We start from the raw sequence: 21,397 nt of genomic DNA, 5'->3' as shown, positions 1-21,397 counted from the left end.
CTTTGTCACTGGGAGAATGAACTTTAATCTCAATCATGGGCTAAAAGCGTGCGCTATAGCAGCTAATCGCTAATGGGATGCTTCTCCTGCCAAGTAATAATCACAAGAAAACATTATGCCCACATAAGGAAGGCAAAATATCATTACAGGAATTGCTTGTGCTGACCTTTGGATTCGATATTCATTAGTGAATCGGTTTAGCAATGCTTTTAGTTCGACACTCTCACTCCTCACTGCCAATTTAGCGTAGTTTGTTGACAAAAACAAGACACAAATTCTCTCAGCTGTGGTGAGTGTATTGTCTGGAGTGGCTTGTTATTCGTATAAAATGATGGCAGAGGCAATATGTTCAATAAGTAATAGTGTTTATTAATATTAATAATCGCCATAAACAGTTGTTCTGCAGAGTAGTACTGTATATTATGCTAACTGTAGGCTGCTTAACACTTTAATGGCTTGAAGCGTTGTTTTCATAGCTGTAACCGGTGGAGAATTCTGCCAGCAAGGTCATGGGTTCAATTTCCACATACTGGTATAATGATTACATCGAATGCACTGTAAGTTCTAACACCGCCTGGCAAATGAGTGCATGGAAAATGTTGCAACGTACTGCATTTAGTGATTGAACTGTGTGTATGTGGTCGGTCAAAGGTTTAAGGGTTGGAAAGATTGTAAAGTTTGTTTGTTTTTGAAAGGAATTAATAATTGTTTTATAAAAAATACACATAATTAAACAGAAGGGAAAAAAGTTAACCATATATATATCAGGGTTATACAAAGAGTGGCCAACACAAAATGCATACATTCCTGATATGTGGATCCCATCTCACATTCAATACACTACAATTACTATGGTAAAAATACAGCACTGCAATATACAAAAGAGAGAGATTCACTTAGAATGTCACTTACCAGTTTAATGATTATTTGATCAGCTGTCGTTTGAAATTACGCTATGTTTTTCTTCTCTAAGGGCTTATTATGCGATCTCTGTCACCATCTTGATCTGATGGATGCCGACACGCTGTATGCTGAAATCATTCATTCATTCATTTATTCATTCATTCATTCATTTTCTTTTCAGCTTAGTCCCTTTATTAATCCAGGGTCGCCACAGCGGAATGAACCGCCAACTTATCCAGCACATGTTTTACGCAGCGGATGCCCTTCCAGCTGCAATCCATCACTGAGAACCATCCATTCACACTCATTCACACTCATACACTACAGACAATTTAGCTTACCCAATTCACCTATGGCACATGTCTTTGAACTTGTGGGGAAAACCGGAGCACCTGGAGGAAACCCACGCAAACACAGGGAGAACATGCAAACTCCAAACAGAAATGGGAACTGAACCAGCCAAGGCTCGAACCAGCAACCTTCTTGCTGTGAGGCGAATGTGCTACCCACTGCACCACAATGATCCTTATAAATAAACTGCATAGTTGCAATCTAAACAACTACATTCTCAACTAAAAAGTCTTAAAGGTATATTATGTTGTCCAACATCTGCAATATTTGTCAAACTGAAGTGAATAGGCAAATTACCGGTTTGTAAACATTCAGGATGCGCGCACATCGAGGTTGCAGGAAAAACCCTGCATTTACAGTGAGGTAATGACATCCGACACAGAGTTTGTTGTTGTATTAGAGATAAGTGATATTGATTACATATTATATATATCATTTAGATAATGCTTTCAGCGTATCATAACAGCTTGTCACCCAGTGATAAGCACAGTTAAAAATTAACAGTTAGGCTAAATTAACGTTAAAATGAGCGGCGTTCGTCTGACAGGTCCATTTGCGATAGCACCCTCCCAATGGATAAGACGAAATGGCCAAGCATCCAGCCCAAAATATACAACTATCTCATTGAAAATCCAAGTGATTTTACAAGAGAGAAGTTAAAGGCCTACAAGTCTTTGGATGCCACAATTTTGTTCTGTGTGGTCATGTGCAAGAAGTGATGTTCCATGATTACCAGATTCAAAACTTTGTAGTGTTAAAAACTGAGATTCTGCCTAGCCAAAGACAAGGAAAGAAGACGGAACTGTACAAGGCCTGGGTAATCATCAACAAGCAAAACAACTGCATTCTGACAGCAAACTGCACCTGTACGGCAGGGAACTTGGATTTTTACATTTCATTCTAAGCATTCAGTGTCCGCAGTTTAATTCACCATAATTAACTGTTTTTGCTGAAATCATTGCTGCAATCAAAAACGAGTAATGTGTATGATTCAGCATAGTGTGAACTTACCTGATATGAAACGAGAACTGCGAGTCGAGCATTTTTATTTAGGTCCTCACACCATTCAGCTCTTATGATGGTTATTAGCCAAAGACGTCTGCGGTTGGCATTTAAAGCAGTGTGGTGTACGGTAAAATTTAAGTTTTCTATTTTTGGACTTTCGATTTTGGCATCGTACCGCACAACATGACATGTTTGCTATTGCAACCAGTATTCTTTTTTTTTTTTTGCAAACGGTATGCGCGGTTGAACCCATGTGATGTAGGTTGGTAATTCCCCTATTTATTGATCTGCTGTCACTCTGTGCAGGCAGAGTAATACAGAAGGGTGAGATAGCTCTCTCAATGAGTGCTGTTATTATGGGAATATCGCACGGCTATCAGCCAATCAGATTTGAGAACCAGACAGAACTATAACTATATAACCCAGTTCCAAATTAACAATATTCTATATATAGCTGAGATGTTATATTCTTTGGTTTTTAATTATGTAATTTCATTCAAAACTTAGTAGCTAGGGTGGGAGAGTCATTAAAACCTCTTGTTTCCTGAACACTGGCTGAGCCAAAGTGATGCAAATGCTATGGGTAGAGTCTCAACGACCGTGCCTTTGTCTTTGTGGATCCATTAAGGCCAAAGAAACTCTTTTGTTAATAAAGGTTCTTTCACCTTTCATCTACTTCACTTGCATGCTTTATTTAGCCAACTCCACGGTTAGCCACTGGCCCCTCCTAAAAGCATAATATAGACGGAACAGCTCAAATCTGATCCGGGACAGAGTCTCAAATCAGACTCATTTTGGACTTGCAGGCTGTAAGACTTCTTGAAGATGCTGTTTGACTGCAGAACAACCAACACATCTCAAAGAATTCTGCTGGTCTCCTGGTTTGGATTCTCATTTTTTCAAAAATATGTTCAGCAAAAAAACAGAGTCAAATAAAAAAATAAAAAAACTCAACAAGCTAACTACAATACACAATTAATACAGTATGGCAAAGATAATACTAAAATAAACAGTGCTTTTCATAGTTTTCAGTTACATAAACTGAAAAATATAATTAAATAACACTGCATACTGTATATAATCATCACTGTATAAATGAAATAATTGTTGACCATTACTGAGCTATATAGCTATTCAGTCAAGAGCAGACTGATTTAAGAGCTCCTATTATGGGTTATTAAAAATGACCTTTCATGCAGTGTGTAACACAGCTCTAAGTGAAATTAAATATCCAGCTATGGCTTAAATTTGAATGTGTAACATGTTTAAAACTATTGATTTATCTATAAAAGAGTCGACTCAGAATGGTTTAAACGAATTATGGGAGTAACGAGTCTTTAGCCTTGTCAACGTGACATGTCACGAAGACTCTGTGCTCTGAACTGTGAGGGAAATTTAGTGTTACTTTTCCTACCCAAACATGAGGCTGTGAAGAATCTGTGGTTAAAGTTTATTTTTACAAAATACCTCAGCATTATAGCCCCAGCCTCGTGCTGTGTTACCATCATTTTTCTAACAAGTGCTGGTGTTTAACTGCATTGCTTTAATGCACTCTGAATTGGACTCACACATACACTCTGGACTCTGACTACTTCAACAATATTGATAAGCTGTCGTGGGCATTTCTCTCTGTCTCACGCTGAACGCAGTTGACCAAACGCAATAGACTGGGTCATCAGACCAATCAGTGCTGATTAGCATCATGCTAAGGAGGGGTTTGGGAACAAATGAATCACTGAATGAATCATATGGGAGTTGTTGGGATAATTAGGTAAAAATAAATGCATATTATAAGACAATGAAAGTGTTTTTTGACCTTGCATGCATGTCAGCCTGTTGATGGAGACCCCCAAAACCAAAATATGATCTTTTTAACACATAATAGGGACTCTTTAATTATCTTTTGTTGATACAGACAGCAGGAGTGAAATGCTTCTACTTTAAGACACAGCCCAGATGTAGCACAATGAAAAAGTTATAGACAACACAATTTCCAAGGCATAACCGATTGAATGCTCATCAAGTTGGCCAGATGGAAATAATTGTTGGTCATAACTCAGTCTTACCGCAGAGAAACAAGACTTAATTTGCGCTTTGTAATTTTCATTCAGTTGTTCAGATGAGCACTTCTTAGATCTCCCACGAGCTCACTCTCTGACTTGTGGCTTACTGTATGTCACTGTTTTTAATGTTTATCCTACTTTAGTGCTCACTGGTGGGACATTTAATTGTGGAGAGCCTTGTTTCAGCACATGGAGAGGCTTTCTAACATGTGCACAGCCAGTTAGGAGAGTACAGTTTTTAAATTTTAGTGTAAATCCTAAAAAAACTGTACAATTGAGGTTGTACTGAGTGATTCATTATTATATCGAGTATATATATATATATATATATATATATATATATATATATATATATATATATATATATATATATATATGTATATGTATATAAATGTGTGTGTATATATATATAATAAATATGTATATAAATAAATATGTATGTATATATATATATATATATATATATATATATATATATATATATATATATATATATATATATATATATATATGTGTATGTGTGTGTATATATGTATATATAATGATGGTTACATAAGAAATATTACATAGCAACTTTATATAGTAATGGTATTATAAAATACTGTTCCCTGAACACCAAGCAAGCAAATTAGAATGATTACTGAAAATCATGTGACATATGCAGCTTTAAATGGCATAATAAAATTACATTTGCAATATATTAAAATTGTAAACAATGATTTGAAGTTACAATATTTCACAACGTTAAAGGGATAGTTTACACCAAAATGAGCTCATTTACTCACCCTTTACTTGTTTTAATGCTTTATGACTTTCTTTATTCTGTTGAACACACTACAAAATATTTTGAAGTAAGCTAGAAATCATTATCCATTGACTTTCATAGTTTTTGTTTTTCCTACCATGGAAGTCAATGGATGCAGGTTTCCAGTTTTTTTCAAAATATCTTTTTTGTGTTCAACAGAATAAAGACACTCACAGAGGTTTGGAACCACTTGAGGCTGAGTAAATAATGAGTAAATGTTCAATTTTGGGTGAACTTTGTTGTTTTTTTTTACTGTGTTTATCATAAATTAAATTCAGCTTTAGTGAGTATGAAAGACTTCTGAATAAAACTTCTACTGAGCCCAGACCTTTAAGTAATAGTGTACAGTACATTGCCTCATTTAGTGAGTCTAAGATAAGTCTAAGATTTTATTTATTTATTTAATAGATGCATACTTGCATGTTTAGGTCTGCACACTATCCAGAAAGCACTGAATGTTTGCTTTCTGTTCCAATCCTCAGCGTCTCTTTGTTGTTTAGTCAGTGGTTTTGAGCCTTTTCTTCTTTTAGGACCCTTCCGCTTTCAAATCTTCGGAAAATTCATGCATTTTCCTCGCACATTTATGGATTTAATTACTCTTCTATACAAAATGACTTGACAAATATGTCATTCTGAGCACAGCTACCATGAAATTCTGTTTATGTTACTGTTTATATAAAAAGGGAGGGCCAAGGAGCCACATTAATGATGATCTTGGCCCCTACCACAAACAAGAGCCCCGAGGCTTCTCCATAAACCCTCTTAAGCTCCCCCCCTCCCCCATCGGACATGCATGTTAATCCTAGGACTCTTTTGGGAATTCTGTCAATAAGCGCAGGTGTCCACAAAAGCCTGACAGAAGAGAGCTGTGAATTGAGTGCCATTAGGATGTGTTTTAAAGGCATTGTCAACACACCATCTTTCACCCAACAACATAATATAGCATAATTAGCCATATTTGCATTTTGCAACCTCTTCGCAGGCAGGGCAGATTGTATTTTGTGCTGGCATATGGGCTCTCTTCAGCACCGTGGCACTGTGGGTTATTAGTTGATTTCATGGGTGGCTGTCGTTTTTCCACTAGGCTTTGCAAAAGAAATGGAATTGCTGAGTCTGGTTAATCAATCGTTTTTTTTTTCTTGTAGATGCTATGGTGGCTCATCTGAAGAGCTTTAATAATAAAGGCACTGTATTATAAACTGACTTTTTTTGACAGACAATGGAAACATTGAATTCTTGAGTTGAATTCTTGAGGATCATTGAGTTGTACATGTGGAATTATTTTATCATATGCTATTTGGTATTTATTCTGATTTGTTCCAATCTATACTAGGGGCACAAAAGGCGAACTTTTTAAGAACTGTTTTGCCGTTCTTTCCCTAAATAGACACTGATTGTAACATTAGGACGCCGGACAACAGGGTTGAGGATCCACATGCAGTTTATTGAAAGCTTATTCAGGCAGGCAATGGTCAAACAGGAACAGACAGAAGCATGCAGGTTATCCAAAAGAGTAGTCAGGGTCCCAGGCAAAGAGATTAGTTCAGGCGGCAAACAACATAAAACAATAAACAAGGTGAGGGTCAGAAAACAGGGCAAGGCAAGACAGTGGAACGCTTCGTAATGCTACAGGAAATAAACAAGACTCAGCAAAGAGTTTGTGAATGAGGTGTCTTTATAGTCCTATTAACCGGTCTATGATGAGCTGTGTGTGTGCAGTCAGGGAGAGAACTGGAACTGGTGTGTGTGAGGTGCATGATGGGAATTGTAGTTCATATCAGTGGCAGATTAGTAGTCCGGGTGATAGTGCATGTTTTCCTGCAAGGCCTAGATCGCTGGTGATCGTGACACTGATGCTTTCAAGCCTCAATGAAAATAATAAAAATACAATCCAATGTTTGAAATTTAGCTGTGATGTGAAGGGGATGCTGACAAGGAAGTGTGGATCCAAATGCAGGTTTATTACACAGAGATGGCCAGGCAAGCAATGGTCAACACAGGGGCAAACAGTTGTATACAGGGAATCCAGAGTCATGGTTAAATAACAATTAAATAATAATTGAATGGTCAATCCTGGCAGCAAACAACGTAAACAATAAACAAACAAAGGAAAGATTGATACTTGGTCCTGTAATAAGTCTGTAACAATTCTCTGGCTGTGTGTGTGTGTGTGTGTGTGTGTGTGCGTGTGTGTGTGTGTGTGTGTGTGTGCGCGTGTGTGTGTGTGTGTGTGTGTGTGCGTGCGTGCGTGCGTGCGTGCGTGCGTGTGTGTGCGTGCGTGCGTGTAATCAAACTGAAACAGGAACAGCTGTGTGCGAGGTGCATGACGAACTTGTACCGGAATACATACCGGCGGATTTGTAGTTCTTTAATGATCTGCATGATCATAACATTTACAATGCAATTTATTTTGTTATACTCTAAGGTTTTTTTATGCTGTTCACCATAGTGATTTGAATAGAGTCATGGAGGTGAATTCGCGATCCTGTTTAGTCAAGTTTATGAGGGAATCATTGAAATTGTCAATTCACTTCAATCAAATTGAATTAATCCTTGATTCTAATTTTTTTTTTATAATGTAGACTGTACAACTAATTTTTTTTATAATGTAGACTGTACAAAAGTAGCTTAACATCATTGAGGAAAAACTGTTTAGTCTGATTCATGATCGATTCAATCAGGTCATTTGTTGTGACTGGAAGGGGTCAGTGATTTGAATATAAGAACATGTTTAGTCTGATTCATGATCGACTCATTCAGATCATTTGCTGTGACTTAATGAATTCAGTGAGTTGAACATAAGAAACTGTTTAATCTGATTCGTGACCAATTCATTCAGATCGTTTCTGTTATTTTATAAAATAGGTGAGTTGAACTTTAAAAAGTTTTCAGTTTGATTCATTCTCTTCATTCAAATCATTTGCTGTGACTGGAACAAGTCAGTGAGTTTTACTTAAGAACATGTTTAATCTGATTAATGATTGATTCAGTCAGAGCATTTGCTGTGACTGGAAGGAGTTGGTGTAGTTGTTACAGTAAGTTACTGTACTTACAGTAAGAACGTGTTTAGTCTGATTCATGATCGATTCAATCCGATAATTTACTGTGACTGGAAGGAGTCAGTGAGTTGAATATAAGAATAGTTTAGTCTGATTCATAATCGACTCATTCAGATCATTTGCTGTGACTTAATGAAGTCAGTGAGTTGAACTTGAGAAGAAGTGAGAAGAAACTGTTTAATCTGATTCGTGATCAATTCATTCAAATCTTTTCTGTGAACTTTGTTTAGTGTGATTCATTCGCTTCATTCAAATGATTTGCTGTGACTGGAACGAGTCAGTGAGTTTGACGTAAGGACTTGTTTAGTCTCAGTCATGATTGATTCAGTCAGATCATTCGCTGTGACTGGAACAAGTAAGTGGGTTGAACTTACAGTAAGAACTTGTTTAGTCTAATTCATGATTGATTCAGTCAGATCATTTGCTGTGACTGGAACGAGTCAGTGAGTTGAACTTAAAACTTGTTTATTCTGATTCATGATCGGCTCATTCAAATCATTTGCTGTGACTGGAAGGAGTCAGTGATTTGAATACAAGAAACTGTTTAGTCATAATCAACTTATTCAGATCATGTGCTGTAAATTAATAAAATCAGTGAGTTGAACTGAAGGATCTGTTTAGTCTGATTCATAATTAATTCATTTAGATCATTTGCTGTTACTTAATAAAATCAGTGAGTTGAACTGAAGAATCTGTTTAGTTTGATTCATGAACGACTCATTAAGATCATTTGCTGTGACTAGATGGAGTCAATGAGTTGAACTTAACTTGTTTAATCTGATTCATTATCGATTCAGTCAGATCATTTGCTCTGACTAGAACAAGGCAATGAGTTGAAATTAAGAACTGTAGTCTGATTCATGATTAATTCAGTCAGATCATTTGCTATGACTGAAATGAGTCAGCAAGTTGAACTTAATTTTTGTCTGATTTACGATTGATTTATTTAGATCATGAAAGTTTAGTTCGATTCATGAAAAACATTTGCTGTTACTTAATAAAATCAGTTAGTTGAACTGAAGAATCTGTTTAATTGGATTCATGATTGACTCATTCAAATCATTTGCCATGACTGGAGTCAGTGAGTAGAACTTAAGAACTTGTTTAGTCTGATTCATGATTGACACATTCAGATAATTTCTGTTACTTAATAAAATCGGTGAGATTAACTTCAAATCAGTTTAGTTTGATTCATAATTGATTTATTCAAATCATTTGCTGTGACTGGATGCAGTCAGTGAGTTGAACTTAACCTATTTAGTCTGATTCATTAATAAAAAATTAAAATCCTAATTTCTGAATCATTTGCCAACTCTATTGGAAAGATTTGACACTCAGAATTTATTTGTTCACAAATGCTTCTCTCGTGAACTTGTTCTGCTCTTACTTCTCTCATCAAAGTAGAATCAAAAGAGAGATTTCACAATGAGTTACTTCACAAGACTTGAAATAATGCATGAATCGCACTGAAGTGAGAGTTTTATGCCGCCTTTGTGTGCTTATAAGAAGATTGAAAGCCTTAGTTCCAGTAATTGGATGGAAAAGAGCAACCAGTGTAATTCCTCACAAACATCTTTTTGTTTTACAGAAAGTGTGTTTGGAATGAGATGAGGGCGAGTAAACAATGACAGACTTTTTCATTTGTGAACTATTCCTTTAAGAAAACAGATGGCAGCGCTTTCGTCTTTTCATCCTTCTTTTTTCATGGAAGAAATATGGAGAAGAGCGAAAGTAAACAAGAGCAAGTGCAGGGGGAAATCACATGTCACGATTCATAAAAACACACCAAATCTAGTAGAATTATTAGCTGTCACTGAAAACTGAATGGGAAGGCGAAATATTATTGTGGTACAAAAGAGTGGTTGGCACTTGGAAAGGGAACCATTTTTGTTCTGACACAAAGCTAATCTCAACTGCGCCCCAGAGCTGTGACGGTCCTTAATCAAGAGACTCGTGTGAAGTGTGCTGGTGTTGCTTGGTTTTGTCAGCATAATACCTTTCATTATGATGGAAGACTTAAGTGTTTGGGGCAGGCGCAAAACACCAGATGTATGCTAGCAGAAGCTCAAAGGAAACGCCCAGACAAAGGGAGACAGGTCCCTCTGGGAGATCAGGGGTCACAAAGTGGGCATCACTAGCCTGATCTGGACAAGATGCACAGATTAATAGACTCCTGAGTTTTGTGTGTTGTTGATAGACTTATAGAATGAAGTATTGCTCCATTATGAAGAGCTCAGTTATGAAGGTTTTCCTGTACAGTTGTTCAGTGGACAGCACCATGACTAATTATATTTTAATACAATGAGATAAAATGCAATCTGATATTCCGATATTGGAATATGAATCACTAAATCTACCTGAGCAGTTGCTGAATTCACTTTAGATTTCCTAGCTAAACTGTAGGATTTTATTCATATCTATCAGAAGGATAACTGTTTTTTTATAAGGTTGTGAATTGATAGCGTAGCATGTGTAAAGAAAATAAACCTTTTTTTACAAAGAAATGAGTCAATTTTGTGATTTTTTTTTTAAACGTAATTTCACATAAACAGGCTCGGGTTTACGTTTTGGTTTTCGCGGTAAATCAACAGTCATGTGATGCATTTCGATTAACGCGAGAAAGTAATCAAATCGTTTGTTACAACATTAAAACCCATCCCTGCAAAGGTGAAACAAATGATGGTAGAGAAGTCAAAAAGACCAAATTTTGCAGAGTGGGAAAATGTACAGCAGGTCACTCGCTATATTGAAACCACTGTCTTGGAAAATCAAATGGATGTTCTTGGCTGGTGGAAGATGAGCAAACAGTCCTACCCAAAAATATCCAGATCAGTATGTATCCCGATCAGTAGCAGCAGCAGTGAAAGGGTGTTTAGTGCTGCTGGATCCACCATCAGTGAGCGAAGGACTACGTTAAAGCCATCTACAGTGGATTCAATAATGTTCTCCACAAAAACATGTAGCCTAATCTTGGTGAGTAAAGGATTTCCAAATTATAACTAAATATATTAATAAAAATCAAAAATCCATAATGTAGTCTGAGTATATAGTCTAATATTGCCATTGTTCTTTTAATATTTAGCTTCACCGTCGCCTTAAGGCCAGATTGTGAAGAGAAGTGGTGAAACAAAGACCGCAGAGCCTTATCTTAATTTCATTATGGCCAAATACCCGTCATTATTTAGAATTTATTTGATTTGATTTGTTAGGAAAGTCTCATTTTTATTGGTGTGTTGGCCAATTTAAAGGCTAAGTGTATGTACCTAGGCCTATTTAGGGTGCTGAGATGTTACGATGTTACAGAGGACATTTTATTTCTTTGTTCCAACTTCTAGGTGGCCTATAGCCTACATTTGTTATAAATACATTATAATAAAACACATATAAGCAACTAATTCTTGAAAAAAGGCAAAAAAGCTGTGTGCATGTGCACATTTGAATAATGTCAGGCTGTAAACTGGTTTGGACTTTAAAAAAAGTCATTAAAATTGTACTTGTTGGGCTCGGGCAAATTCTGTCAGACTCAGGCCCTGTCGGGCCTAACTCGTATGGCCCGATTACAGCTCAAACGAGGACTAAATTGCAGAACTAAAACGGATATTTATAAATTATTTAAAAAAATTTACGAAAAGGTAACAAAAACTACCCCGAAGGGAAAAACATTAACAAACAAACAAACTTGACAAGGCAGGGCTGGTAAGGATCAGGGCTGGGCAAAACAGGACACGACTCAATACGACTTATGACGAACTGCCACAGGACAGCAGACAAGAGGGAGCTAAAAAGAGAAAGAATTAACAAACAAACATGTGAACTGAAAAAACTAATAATGTGATAACAAGGAGGGTGGGACTAGACAATAGACCGGAAAGCACATGACACAAAGAGACAACACAAGCCATGTGCTCACGAGAAAACAGAACTTGAACACGCAGTCAATGAGATAATTCACATATTATATGAAACATAACACTAAAGCATGCGGCCAAACTGTAAACACGAAGCCACGTGCTTACACAATGCCAACACAAACAGAACACAAGACACGAGCACACGATAAATGAAAACAATTACCTTGCACTCAGACATGCGACACACATGCTCCGATCCCAGCACCAACTGGAACCGAAACCAACTAGACTGGAGCATTAAGAACGAACACTGTGCGAACAAACAACACACACCAGGACGAGAGCACACATCCCGAGTGTGGCCAAGACGGCGCTCATGCAAAGACGAAGACAGCCATATAGCTATGTTTCCATCCAAGAATATGAATTAAATTAATGCGCAAAACTGGATTATCGCATAAAAGATGTGTGAATAACGCAGTGTTTCCATCCAACCAGTCAAAGCGAACAAAACTGTCACTTCCTGATTATCTGGTGCCAAATATCAACAGAAAAAAAACGAATTTGCTGCTACAAGAGAAGCTGCGTGAATCTTTTCTTCATTTAAGAAATGACTTGCACCTCAGAAGACAATTCTGACATGCATTGAACAGGCGGTGGCATTTGAGGGCATGAGACGCGGAGTACAGACGCTCTTAATTCTGGAGGTCATTAATAATATAATTACACTAACACTGAAACGGTTAAGGCGTTTTAGAATGACCAAAACAACATTTCAGATGTTTTACAATGTGCTCAGCCTGCTGGTTTGTCCATTCTCACACATTTTTACCATCACATGATCTCGTAACAAAATCACAAGACCTTTTTAATGCGCATACTGGAATTTTGTTCAGTAAAAAGTGTTTCCATTGTAGTTTATGCGCATCTTTTCTAATCAAATAAAAAGTTTATCCTACTCAGTTATGCGCATGTTTTTTATGCACGTTTTCAAAATTGCTGTTCCCATCAACCGTTTTTTTATTGCGCATATGCAAAATGCACATAAAAATTGGTAAATGGAAATGTAGCTAGTGACAGGAAATATGAGTGCTCAACTCGAGAAAACTTGAGCTGAGCACAACATACTAGACAAGACAGGCCTAGTGTCTGGACCCCGCCACCAAAACAAGAATTAACAGGAATGAAGTGACAGAATCCTGACAATTAGTATATTTATTTTAATAATGAATATTAAACTAATATGCAATTTTTTGCAACTAATATGCAAAAAAGTTAAAACTATATTTTATGCTTAGTTTTTATTGACTTATTTATGTGTTTTTATTTATACAATTATTTAATTAAAATCTTAATGAATCATCTTTGCAAACTAAATCTATTATTTTCCCCTCTAATTGTGTGGGAACATATTTGATTGATTTTATCTACTAAGTGGACTACAGAGTTAAACAGTGTCTTCCTGCTGCTGCTGCTGCTGCGAAAAATGTTCAAAAGCAAACACTCTTACATAGCATCTCACCACAACTCTAAGTCAGTTGATATTCATGCTTCTATTGAACTCTCTGAAGCCTCTATTGATGTTCACTTGAGTAGATGTTTGTTAAATGAATCTATTGAGGTCACAATGGCGTTCATGTTTTCAGCAGCTGCGTTTTCAACCTTCATCCTGACATTTGGCGCTTTAATGTCCTCCATTACATCCCGTAGCAATGCACATGATTCAGTGGCGTGATTCTTCTTTTCTTTTTTGTTTGGTTCCCTTTCCAGAAAAGGCCTTGAACATCCGAGGTTGTAAAATGCCTGCCGGTGAATGCAGCTGGAGATGCGGGTGCTATTAGCATTAGCTTTCTGAGGCTGTCTCATGGGGATAAAACCGTGACCCAGTGCTGGTCTGCTTTTGGAAGTGCCATAGCTTGTGGTATTGACATCAGTGTCATGTCCAATCAGTGGCTGAGATTGGAGCACGCGGAGCTGCGAGGCTGGACTTGCCAGCTTTAATTTCCTAGTCATTTCTGTTTTTTGTGGATTGCTGGGGGTTTGACTCTGAGAGCGGCACGTCTCGGTACTAATTAATCGCCTGTGTGACAGGGGTTTTCCTCTGGCTGCATGTAGATTGTAGACGCTTGTGCTTTCACTTGTAGCCCTGCGGCCCACCGTCTCACCCTGCCTTCCAGCTGACAGCAGTGTCTGTCATAAAGCGACCCCTGAAGCTGCTTTATAATGGAAATCTTCACGCATCTTTATGCTGTAGCTCAAGTAGTAGAGCACGGTGCAAGCAACAGCAAGGTCACACGTTTGATTCCCAAGCAAAGCAAATGCGTACCTTGAATGTAATGGAAGTCACTTTGGATAAAAGCTTCTGGCAAATGCATGAAAGTAATATAAAGCACATCTATTCTCACGGATTAATGTTCTGTTCCCTTTTTTCCTCCCTGTTTCACTTCTAGATCAGCATCTTGGAGCGACAGATATTTGATTTTCTCGGATACCAGTGGGCTCCGATCCTTACAAACTTCATCCACATCATCACAGTGATTCTAGGTCTTTTTGGGACAGTACAGTTCAGACCACGATATGTGACTGGGGTGAGTTTCTAAATGCTTTCATATTCAGTTTGTGGTATATTTTCTCTTTCCATCTGCATGTTATGCTGTCATTTTGTTATATTAATACCACCGGTGTCATAAAACTGTCTTACTCTGAGTCCTAGCCAGGCAGCATAACAATAAAGCAGCAATTTTTTTCCATGGTTATCTGACTTTTTGGCCTAACATTTTGCAACCGCATTGAGCAGTGAGACATAATGACAGTTTGGTTTCAGTCCTGGCTAAATTCACCCACAGTGGAATCTCCTTGGTTTGGAATTCCACAGCAATATACTAAATATATATTTAATGGATGTGAATGGTGTTGTGCAGAAGCTTTACATCATATGGACAGGCTTGAATCTTTACTTTGTTCTAAAATAAAAGAATTTGTTACAAACAAACCTAACTAGTTTAGGCTAGTTTTAAGTTTGTAGTTTTGAGCATGATTGATGTTTTTTTGTCCAAATTTGGTTAACTTCATTTCCAAAACATGAACATTTATTGAAAAAAAAAGTCTAAAATAATTCTTCAGGCTTGCTGATCTTAGGATCTGTTCGCATATCTCATCTCATTTTCGTCTGCTTATCCGGGGCCGGGCCACGGGGCCAGAAGCCTTAGGAGAGGACTCCAGACTTCCCTCTCCCCAGAAATTTTCTCCAGCTCCTCTGGGGGGATCTTAAGGCATTCCCATGCCAGTCGAGAGACATAGTTTCTCCAGTGTGTCCTGGGTCTTCCCCGAGGCTTTCTCCTGGTGGGATATGCCTGGAACACCTCCGTAGGTAGGCGTCCAGGAGGCATTCGAAAAAGATGCCTGAGCCACCTCAGCTGTCTTCTCTCAATGTGGAGGAGCAGCGGCTCTACTCTGAGCTCCTCTCGGATGGCAGAGCTCCTCACCCTATCTATAAGGGTGCGCCCTACCACCCTGCGAAGGAAACTCATTTTTGCCGCTTGTATCCGAGATCTTGTCCTTTCGGTCATGACCCAAAGCTCATGATCATAGATGAGAGTAGGAATGTAGATTGACCGGTAAATCGAGAGCTTTGTCTTTCGGCTCAGCTCCTTCTTTACCACAACGGAACCGTAAATCGACAGCATTACTGCTGCCACTGCACCAATCCGCCTGTCAATTTCACATTCAATCCTTCCCTCACTCGGGAACAAAACCCAAAGATACTTGAACTCCTTTCCACCAACCTGGAGATGGCAAACCACCTTTTTCTGGTGGAGCACCATGGCCTGGGACTTGGAGGTGCTGATTCTCATCCAAGCTGCGTCACACTCAACAGCAAACTGCCCCAGTGCATGCTGAAGGTCCATGTTAAATGAAGGCAACATAACAACATCATCTGAGAATAACAGCGATGAAATCCCGTGATCCCCGAACCGGACCCCCTCCAGCTCAACGCTGCGCTTTGAAATTCTGTCCATATAAATTATAAACAGAATTAGTGACAAAGGGCAGCCCTCCCAGAGTCCATCTTGCACTGGAAACAAGTCTGACTTATTGCCGGCAATGCGAACCAAACTCCTACTCTGTTCATACAGGGACGAGACGGCCCATAACATAGCGCCTCTGACCCCATACTCCCTGAGCACCCCCACAGATTGCCACGAGGGACACGATCGAATGCCTTCTCCAAGTCCACAAAACACATGTGGACTGGTTGGGCATACTCCCATGAACCCTCGAGCACCCTGGTAAGGGTATAGAACTGGTCCAGTGTACCTGTTTTTTGTCCAGTGGCCTGGACAACAAAAAATCATTGTTCCTCCTTGGTTCAACCATTGCTGCAGCTCTGGCTTTATTTATTAAGAAAATTAAAAAGCATCACATTGTTTGTGTGTTCTGCAATTGTCTGAGGTGATTAGTCTGCCAATATCACTGAAATGTATAAAGTGTTAATCTGAGAGTTGCTTCATGTCAAGTGACACTGTGTGATTGTGGCATTCTGAAAAGTTCTCTATTTGAAGTAATGAACTTGAGCCCTCGCAAAAGATGCATTGTGTGAATGGTCCCTTTTCTATTTTAAGGGTGTCCTGTTTGACCCCCATTTCCTGGTTCGTTTGACAAGTGTGAGGGATCCGTGCTGCACCCAGGCACAATTTGGTTGGTCTATCCTCGCCTGGTTGGAAGAGGTGGTTCAGATCCGTTCGGTTGTAGACGCAACGTCACTTTTAAGGGACTGTTTCATATGGATTTATTAATTATTCTTTTCTATGAATGCGAACTGTCAAAGTTATCAACGATACAAACCCCTCACTGCACGTCAGCTGCTGCTTTTATGAAAATGTATAAGCATCAAAAGCACTGGATCTGTTCAGCAAAAGATTAGACTGTGTCTTATCCCAAATGACTCAAAATAAAATAAAACCATATACTGTATAATGTGCAAAACCATATAATGTACAAAACCATATACTCGTCTGCTCGGCTAGACTACTTCTTTCCACAGGCTGTTAGAGCCCTTAACTACAGTCATCCCCCCCCCCCCCCCCCCCTCCCCAGACCCCTCCCACCCTCTAAGATCTCACTATTACTATAATAGTTTACTATAAATGTACCACAATCATGTTGCACTGATTGCTCCAACCTTAAGTAGCTCTTGCACATTATTAAACATTAAATACCTCTTTTGCACAATATTCACCTTTAATACCTCTCTTGCACAATATCCTGCACAACATTGTTCCGTCTCATGTAAAAGTACTTGTATAGCTTGTCTTATGTGTAAAGTTATGTATCTTATAGTATATGGTAGTTATGCATAGGTTTTTAATATTTATTTATTTTAATAACTGTTATGTCCAGTGTTGTGTTTGTATTTATGATTAATTTATGTACCACTGTTGTCTTGCAAGACATGACATTTCGGTCCTCTGTATGTCCACACATATAGAGGAATGACAATAAAACTCGACTTGACTTACTGTAACTAAAGCAATCTGAATTTCAATGAGGGAGAGCGCTTCTCTTTCTAACTGAACAGTTGTGTCATCGATAATGTAGCCTGGGCTCGAAAGATAAAATACAGTGTGAGTGCAGGCCATCGGGGTAGATGGGAGAGGGCACAATCGTGTTTAAGGCAACTGTGCCAAGTGTGAGTAGACCCTAAGATGGCCTCCTAGCCAGACCCAGCTTTTTTAAACTAAGAGCTAAAAATTTAAGTGAAGTTTTTATTTATAACTAATTTCAAGAGGATCACATGCTTATGATTGACCACGGCTGGTCCCGCATTAGCTATCACATGATATGCCAATCAAATTGATTCAAAAACATATAAATAGCCCGATTTCCTTACCTTAGTCATCTTCATCTTGAAGAAGAAAAATATCCCCATCCACCCTGACTTCTTCCCCTCTTTCTTAGCTAAATACAGGGGAGCTCTCGATACCTACCTGAGCTCAGACTGTCATTTATCCCGATATAAAGGAGAGAGCCCCGGGCTCAAGAATCTTCTGAGGGACAAACATGCTTTTACTTATCAGTCATCAGTGAAGTGTGAACTCCTAACTATGTTACATAATTGGTCAGGATGTTTATGTGCGGTCTATAGTTAAACAACTTTGCTTAAGAAACTCAATTGCTTAATTTGTGGATGGTCTCATTGATTGTGTTACTGATATTCGCTTGAACTATGGAGGAAAAGTGCATCAGCTTCTGCGTCCAATGAATAAAGTGACAGTTTTATGCATGATCTAAATTTTTGTCCAGTCCATCGAACAAGTTATGTGGTTTTGGAAGAAACAGTTGCTATTCGCGACATTCAGCATGGAGGAGATCAAACCTCTTGTTGTGACAGCTTTTCTCTCCGGTCGGGTACAATGGACATTCAACACCCTGCCTAGCATAACAGAGAAATATCAATGTACTGACAGATTGGGTCATTGCCTCAAATACTGCTCAGACCCAAAGTCGAGATGAAGCAGATTGCTTTTTTAGTGTTATGTGTCTCCCTTTGGAATAAACAATGCTCGATTTTTCAGACTCAGAGCAGTGACCGGCAACAAAGATGGAGAGGGAGCCTCCTACAGAGATAAATTGCTCACATTTGAACATTACTCTTGCTTATATCCGTTCTGGGGATGCTGTCAGGCCAGATAAATTTTTATTCTAATTCAACTTGGCACGTTCCAGTGGCTGGCAAAGGGCCAAATGAGGTTCCACTACATGCCCGCATCTTCTGTATCTAATGTCCTGACAACATGTCAGATTTCAAGATGGCAAAATTCCTTCCGTCTCTGAGTCTCAACGGTCTGTTGCGCTCCGCTTGCTCGCACAACTTTGTGAGAGAAAGGTTAGGCCCGAAACAGCCCTTGTCGAAAGCACGTTCGTAACCTCCTCCCTACGGATCAACCACCGATGCGTGTTAGAGATATCAAGCAGGATTAGGAGAATTAATTGAAGTCAATCGCTCCGTCTAGAACCCCTCCTGCTTTAACATGTGGAGGAGGCTTCTTCTTATACTGCGCAGTGTTGAAGGCAGGAGAAACATAAACCACACTGTTGTTACAAGAGAAGCATAATGTGTTGATCTTTGCCCTTGGCCTGAGGCGCTCACTGTTGCTTGCGCTTACAACTGCATATCTTTAAATAAAAGAAACTACGCTGACAACATCCAATTGGGTCAGCCCTTTCATACCAGGTCAGCCTCAATAGACTGTTGCAATGATGCCCAGATTTGTTGAAGATCATATTGACATATTGCAAATATTTCTAATGTAAAACTTAAAAGTGATAGTTAATAATAAATAAGATTAGCTAATAAACAAACTAGTACAAATGACTGTTTTTAAAGGGGTGGTCTACTACGATATCATATTTTAAACTGTAGTTGATGTGTAATGTGGCTGTGTGAACAAAAACGGCATCTCTGAATGTAAAATGCTCAAAGTTCAATGCAAAGGGAGAGCTTGGTTTTTCTAGAGTTAGCTTAGCAAAGCCTACAATGAACGAATTTTGGGAACTACAAAAAAACTTCCTGTAACGTTAAAGCAGAGGGATAAAATGCCATCCTGCTATTTCCACAGAGCTTCTTCTGTTTCTGTATTTGGGCTTCCAAAGGACACGACACAAAGACAGAAGTGCGTACAGTTCAATATTAATTATGTTCCAGAGATTTATAAAATACATAGCAAGCATGATTTGACAAAACACAGCTTTCAAAATCTCTCCCAGTTCAGTGCTGGATTCGGTTAAAATCTCCTCAAAGATGGACCAGCTAGTGCAACAAGCAGACGCTGTGAACTCTGAGCCATGACCTGTAAGTGTTTTTATTTGTTAAAATTGATCATGACATGTACAGTGTCTAGTGTTAACAGAATGGTGTAGCAAGGATGTAAACAACAGGAAATGCTGTTTGCCATCGCTAACGATTTAGCTATAAATTCATATTTATCAGTCAAACTGCGGTAAACACACACACACACTTGACCAGCACTTGCAGCTTCTCTATGTGTGTGCGACTGCAATGTTTCTCTAAAGGCGGCTTTCCCTCATTCTACATCTCATATAATGAACTCACAAAAGATATGTGAACGATTCATGTTACTTACATAGGCATATTCTGAATATATGTGAAAGATGTCATGTAACGCGTTGAGTTAAAAAATACAGGAGAGCTCGCCTAACTCGTGTAGCAGCAGAAAAATAAATTAAGACTCACACAGGTCACATCCCACATCTTGTGCTTTATTCTTCTGTCAGCAGCGTCACTGTAAATTACAGAAAATAGTCCGAGCATCAGAGAAAAATAAAAATAAACTTCGGTCCCGCTAACATGCGCTTCTCGTGTTACACTGGTCTACAGATCATAGTATACACACGCACACACATAAACACTCACACAATGGCCCACACACGCACTCTTAAAGGAGCCGCACCCCATTTTCACTTGTTACAGACACTTGTCAGATGTTATTTTAGAGAGGGAGCATGAGGTTGACTGACTGATTACACAAAATGCGTGTGCTTGTACGGGCGTGACGTGGAGCCGATCTGCGAATCACAGCACATTATGACACATGACCAGTCAGAGTCACTTGAGGGCGGGCCTTTTAGAGGAACTAGAAAATATGACAGTCGTTTTTATATTAGCTGAGTAGCTGTGTATAATCAAAGGGAGATTTATGAAAAAATAACATGATTTCCTTTAAGTGAAACATGAGCACACATTGCTTTGCATCTTATTAACACAACCAAGCCTTAAAATTACATTCTGGACCACCCCTTTAACTAGGTTAATTAGGTTAACTAGGCAAGAGAGGGTAATTAGGCAAGTTATTGTATAACGATGGTTTGTTCTGTAGACTTTCGAAAAATAAATCTGGCTTAAACGGGCTAATAATTTTGTCTTTAAAATAGTTTTTTTAAAAAATTAAAACTGCTTTTATTATAGCCGAAATAATACAAATAAGACTTTCTCCAGAAGAAAAAATATTATCATGCTACTGTGAACTTCCTTGCTCTGTTAAAAATCATTTAGGAAATATTTTTAAAAGGAAAAAAAATGTAGAGGGGGGCTAATAATTCTGACTTCAACTGTACATATGTGGTATATATATGTATATATATATATATATATATATATATATATATATATATATATATATATATATATATATATATATATATATATATAAATATATAAAAGTATCATTAATTAATCGTAATCGAGTTAAAATATTTAATTAATCAAGATTTTGATTTTAGGCCAAATCGCCCAGCCCTACTTGGTAAATCTTGTTGCATGATTCTTTTGAAGCAATCTAT

General features: G+C 38.3%; 1 protein-coding gene across 2 annotated transcripts in view; it reads left to right on the top strand.

The window, feature by feature from the left end:
- Positions 1–21,397, top strand: part of nkain2 (sodium/potassium transporting ATPase interacting 2) — a 314,135-nt gene that overhangs the window by 100,311 nt on the left and 192,427 nt on the right. For both annotated transcript variants that reach the window (XM_056445621.1, XM_056445622.1), the window contains exon 2: positions 14,488–14,625. In XM_056445621.1, the coding sequence (XP_056301596.1) occupies positions 14,488–14,625 (138 nt within the window). The remainder of the gene's footprint in view (positions 1–14,487; positions 14,626–21,397) is intronic.

The sequence above is a fragment of the Danio aesculapii genome, chromosome 20 (assembly GCF_903798145.1).
Source record: "Danio aesculapii chromosome 20, fDanAes4.1, whole genome shotgun sequence".
NCBI classification, from domain to species: Eukaryota; Metazoa; Chordata; class Actinopteri; order Cypriniformes; family Danionidae; genus Danio; species Danio aesculapii.
This window is presented reverse-complemented; position numbering and strand designations above follow the sequence as displayed.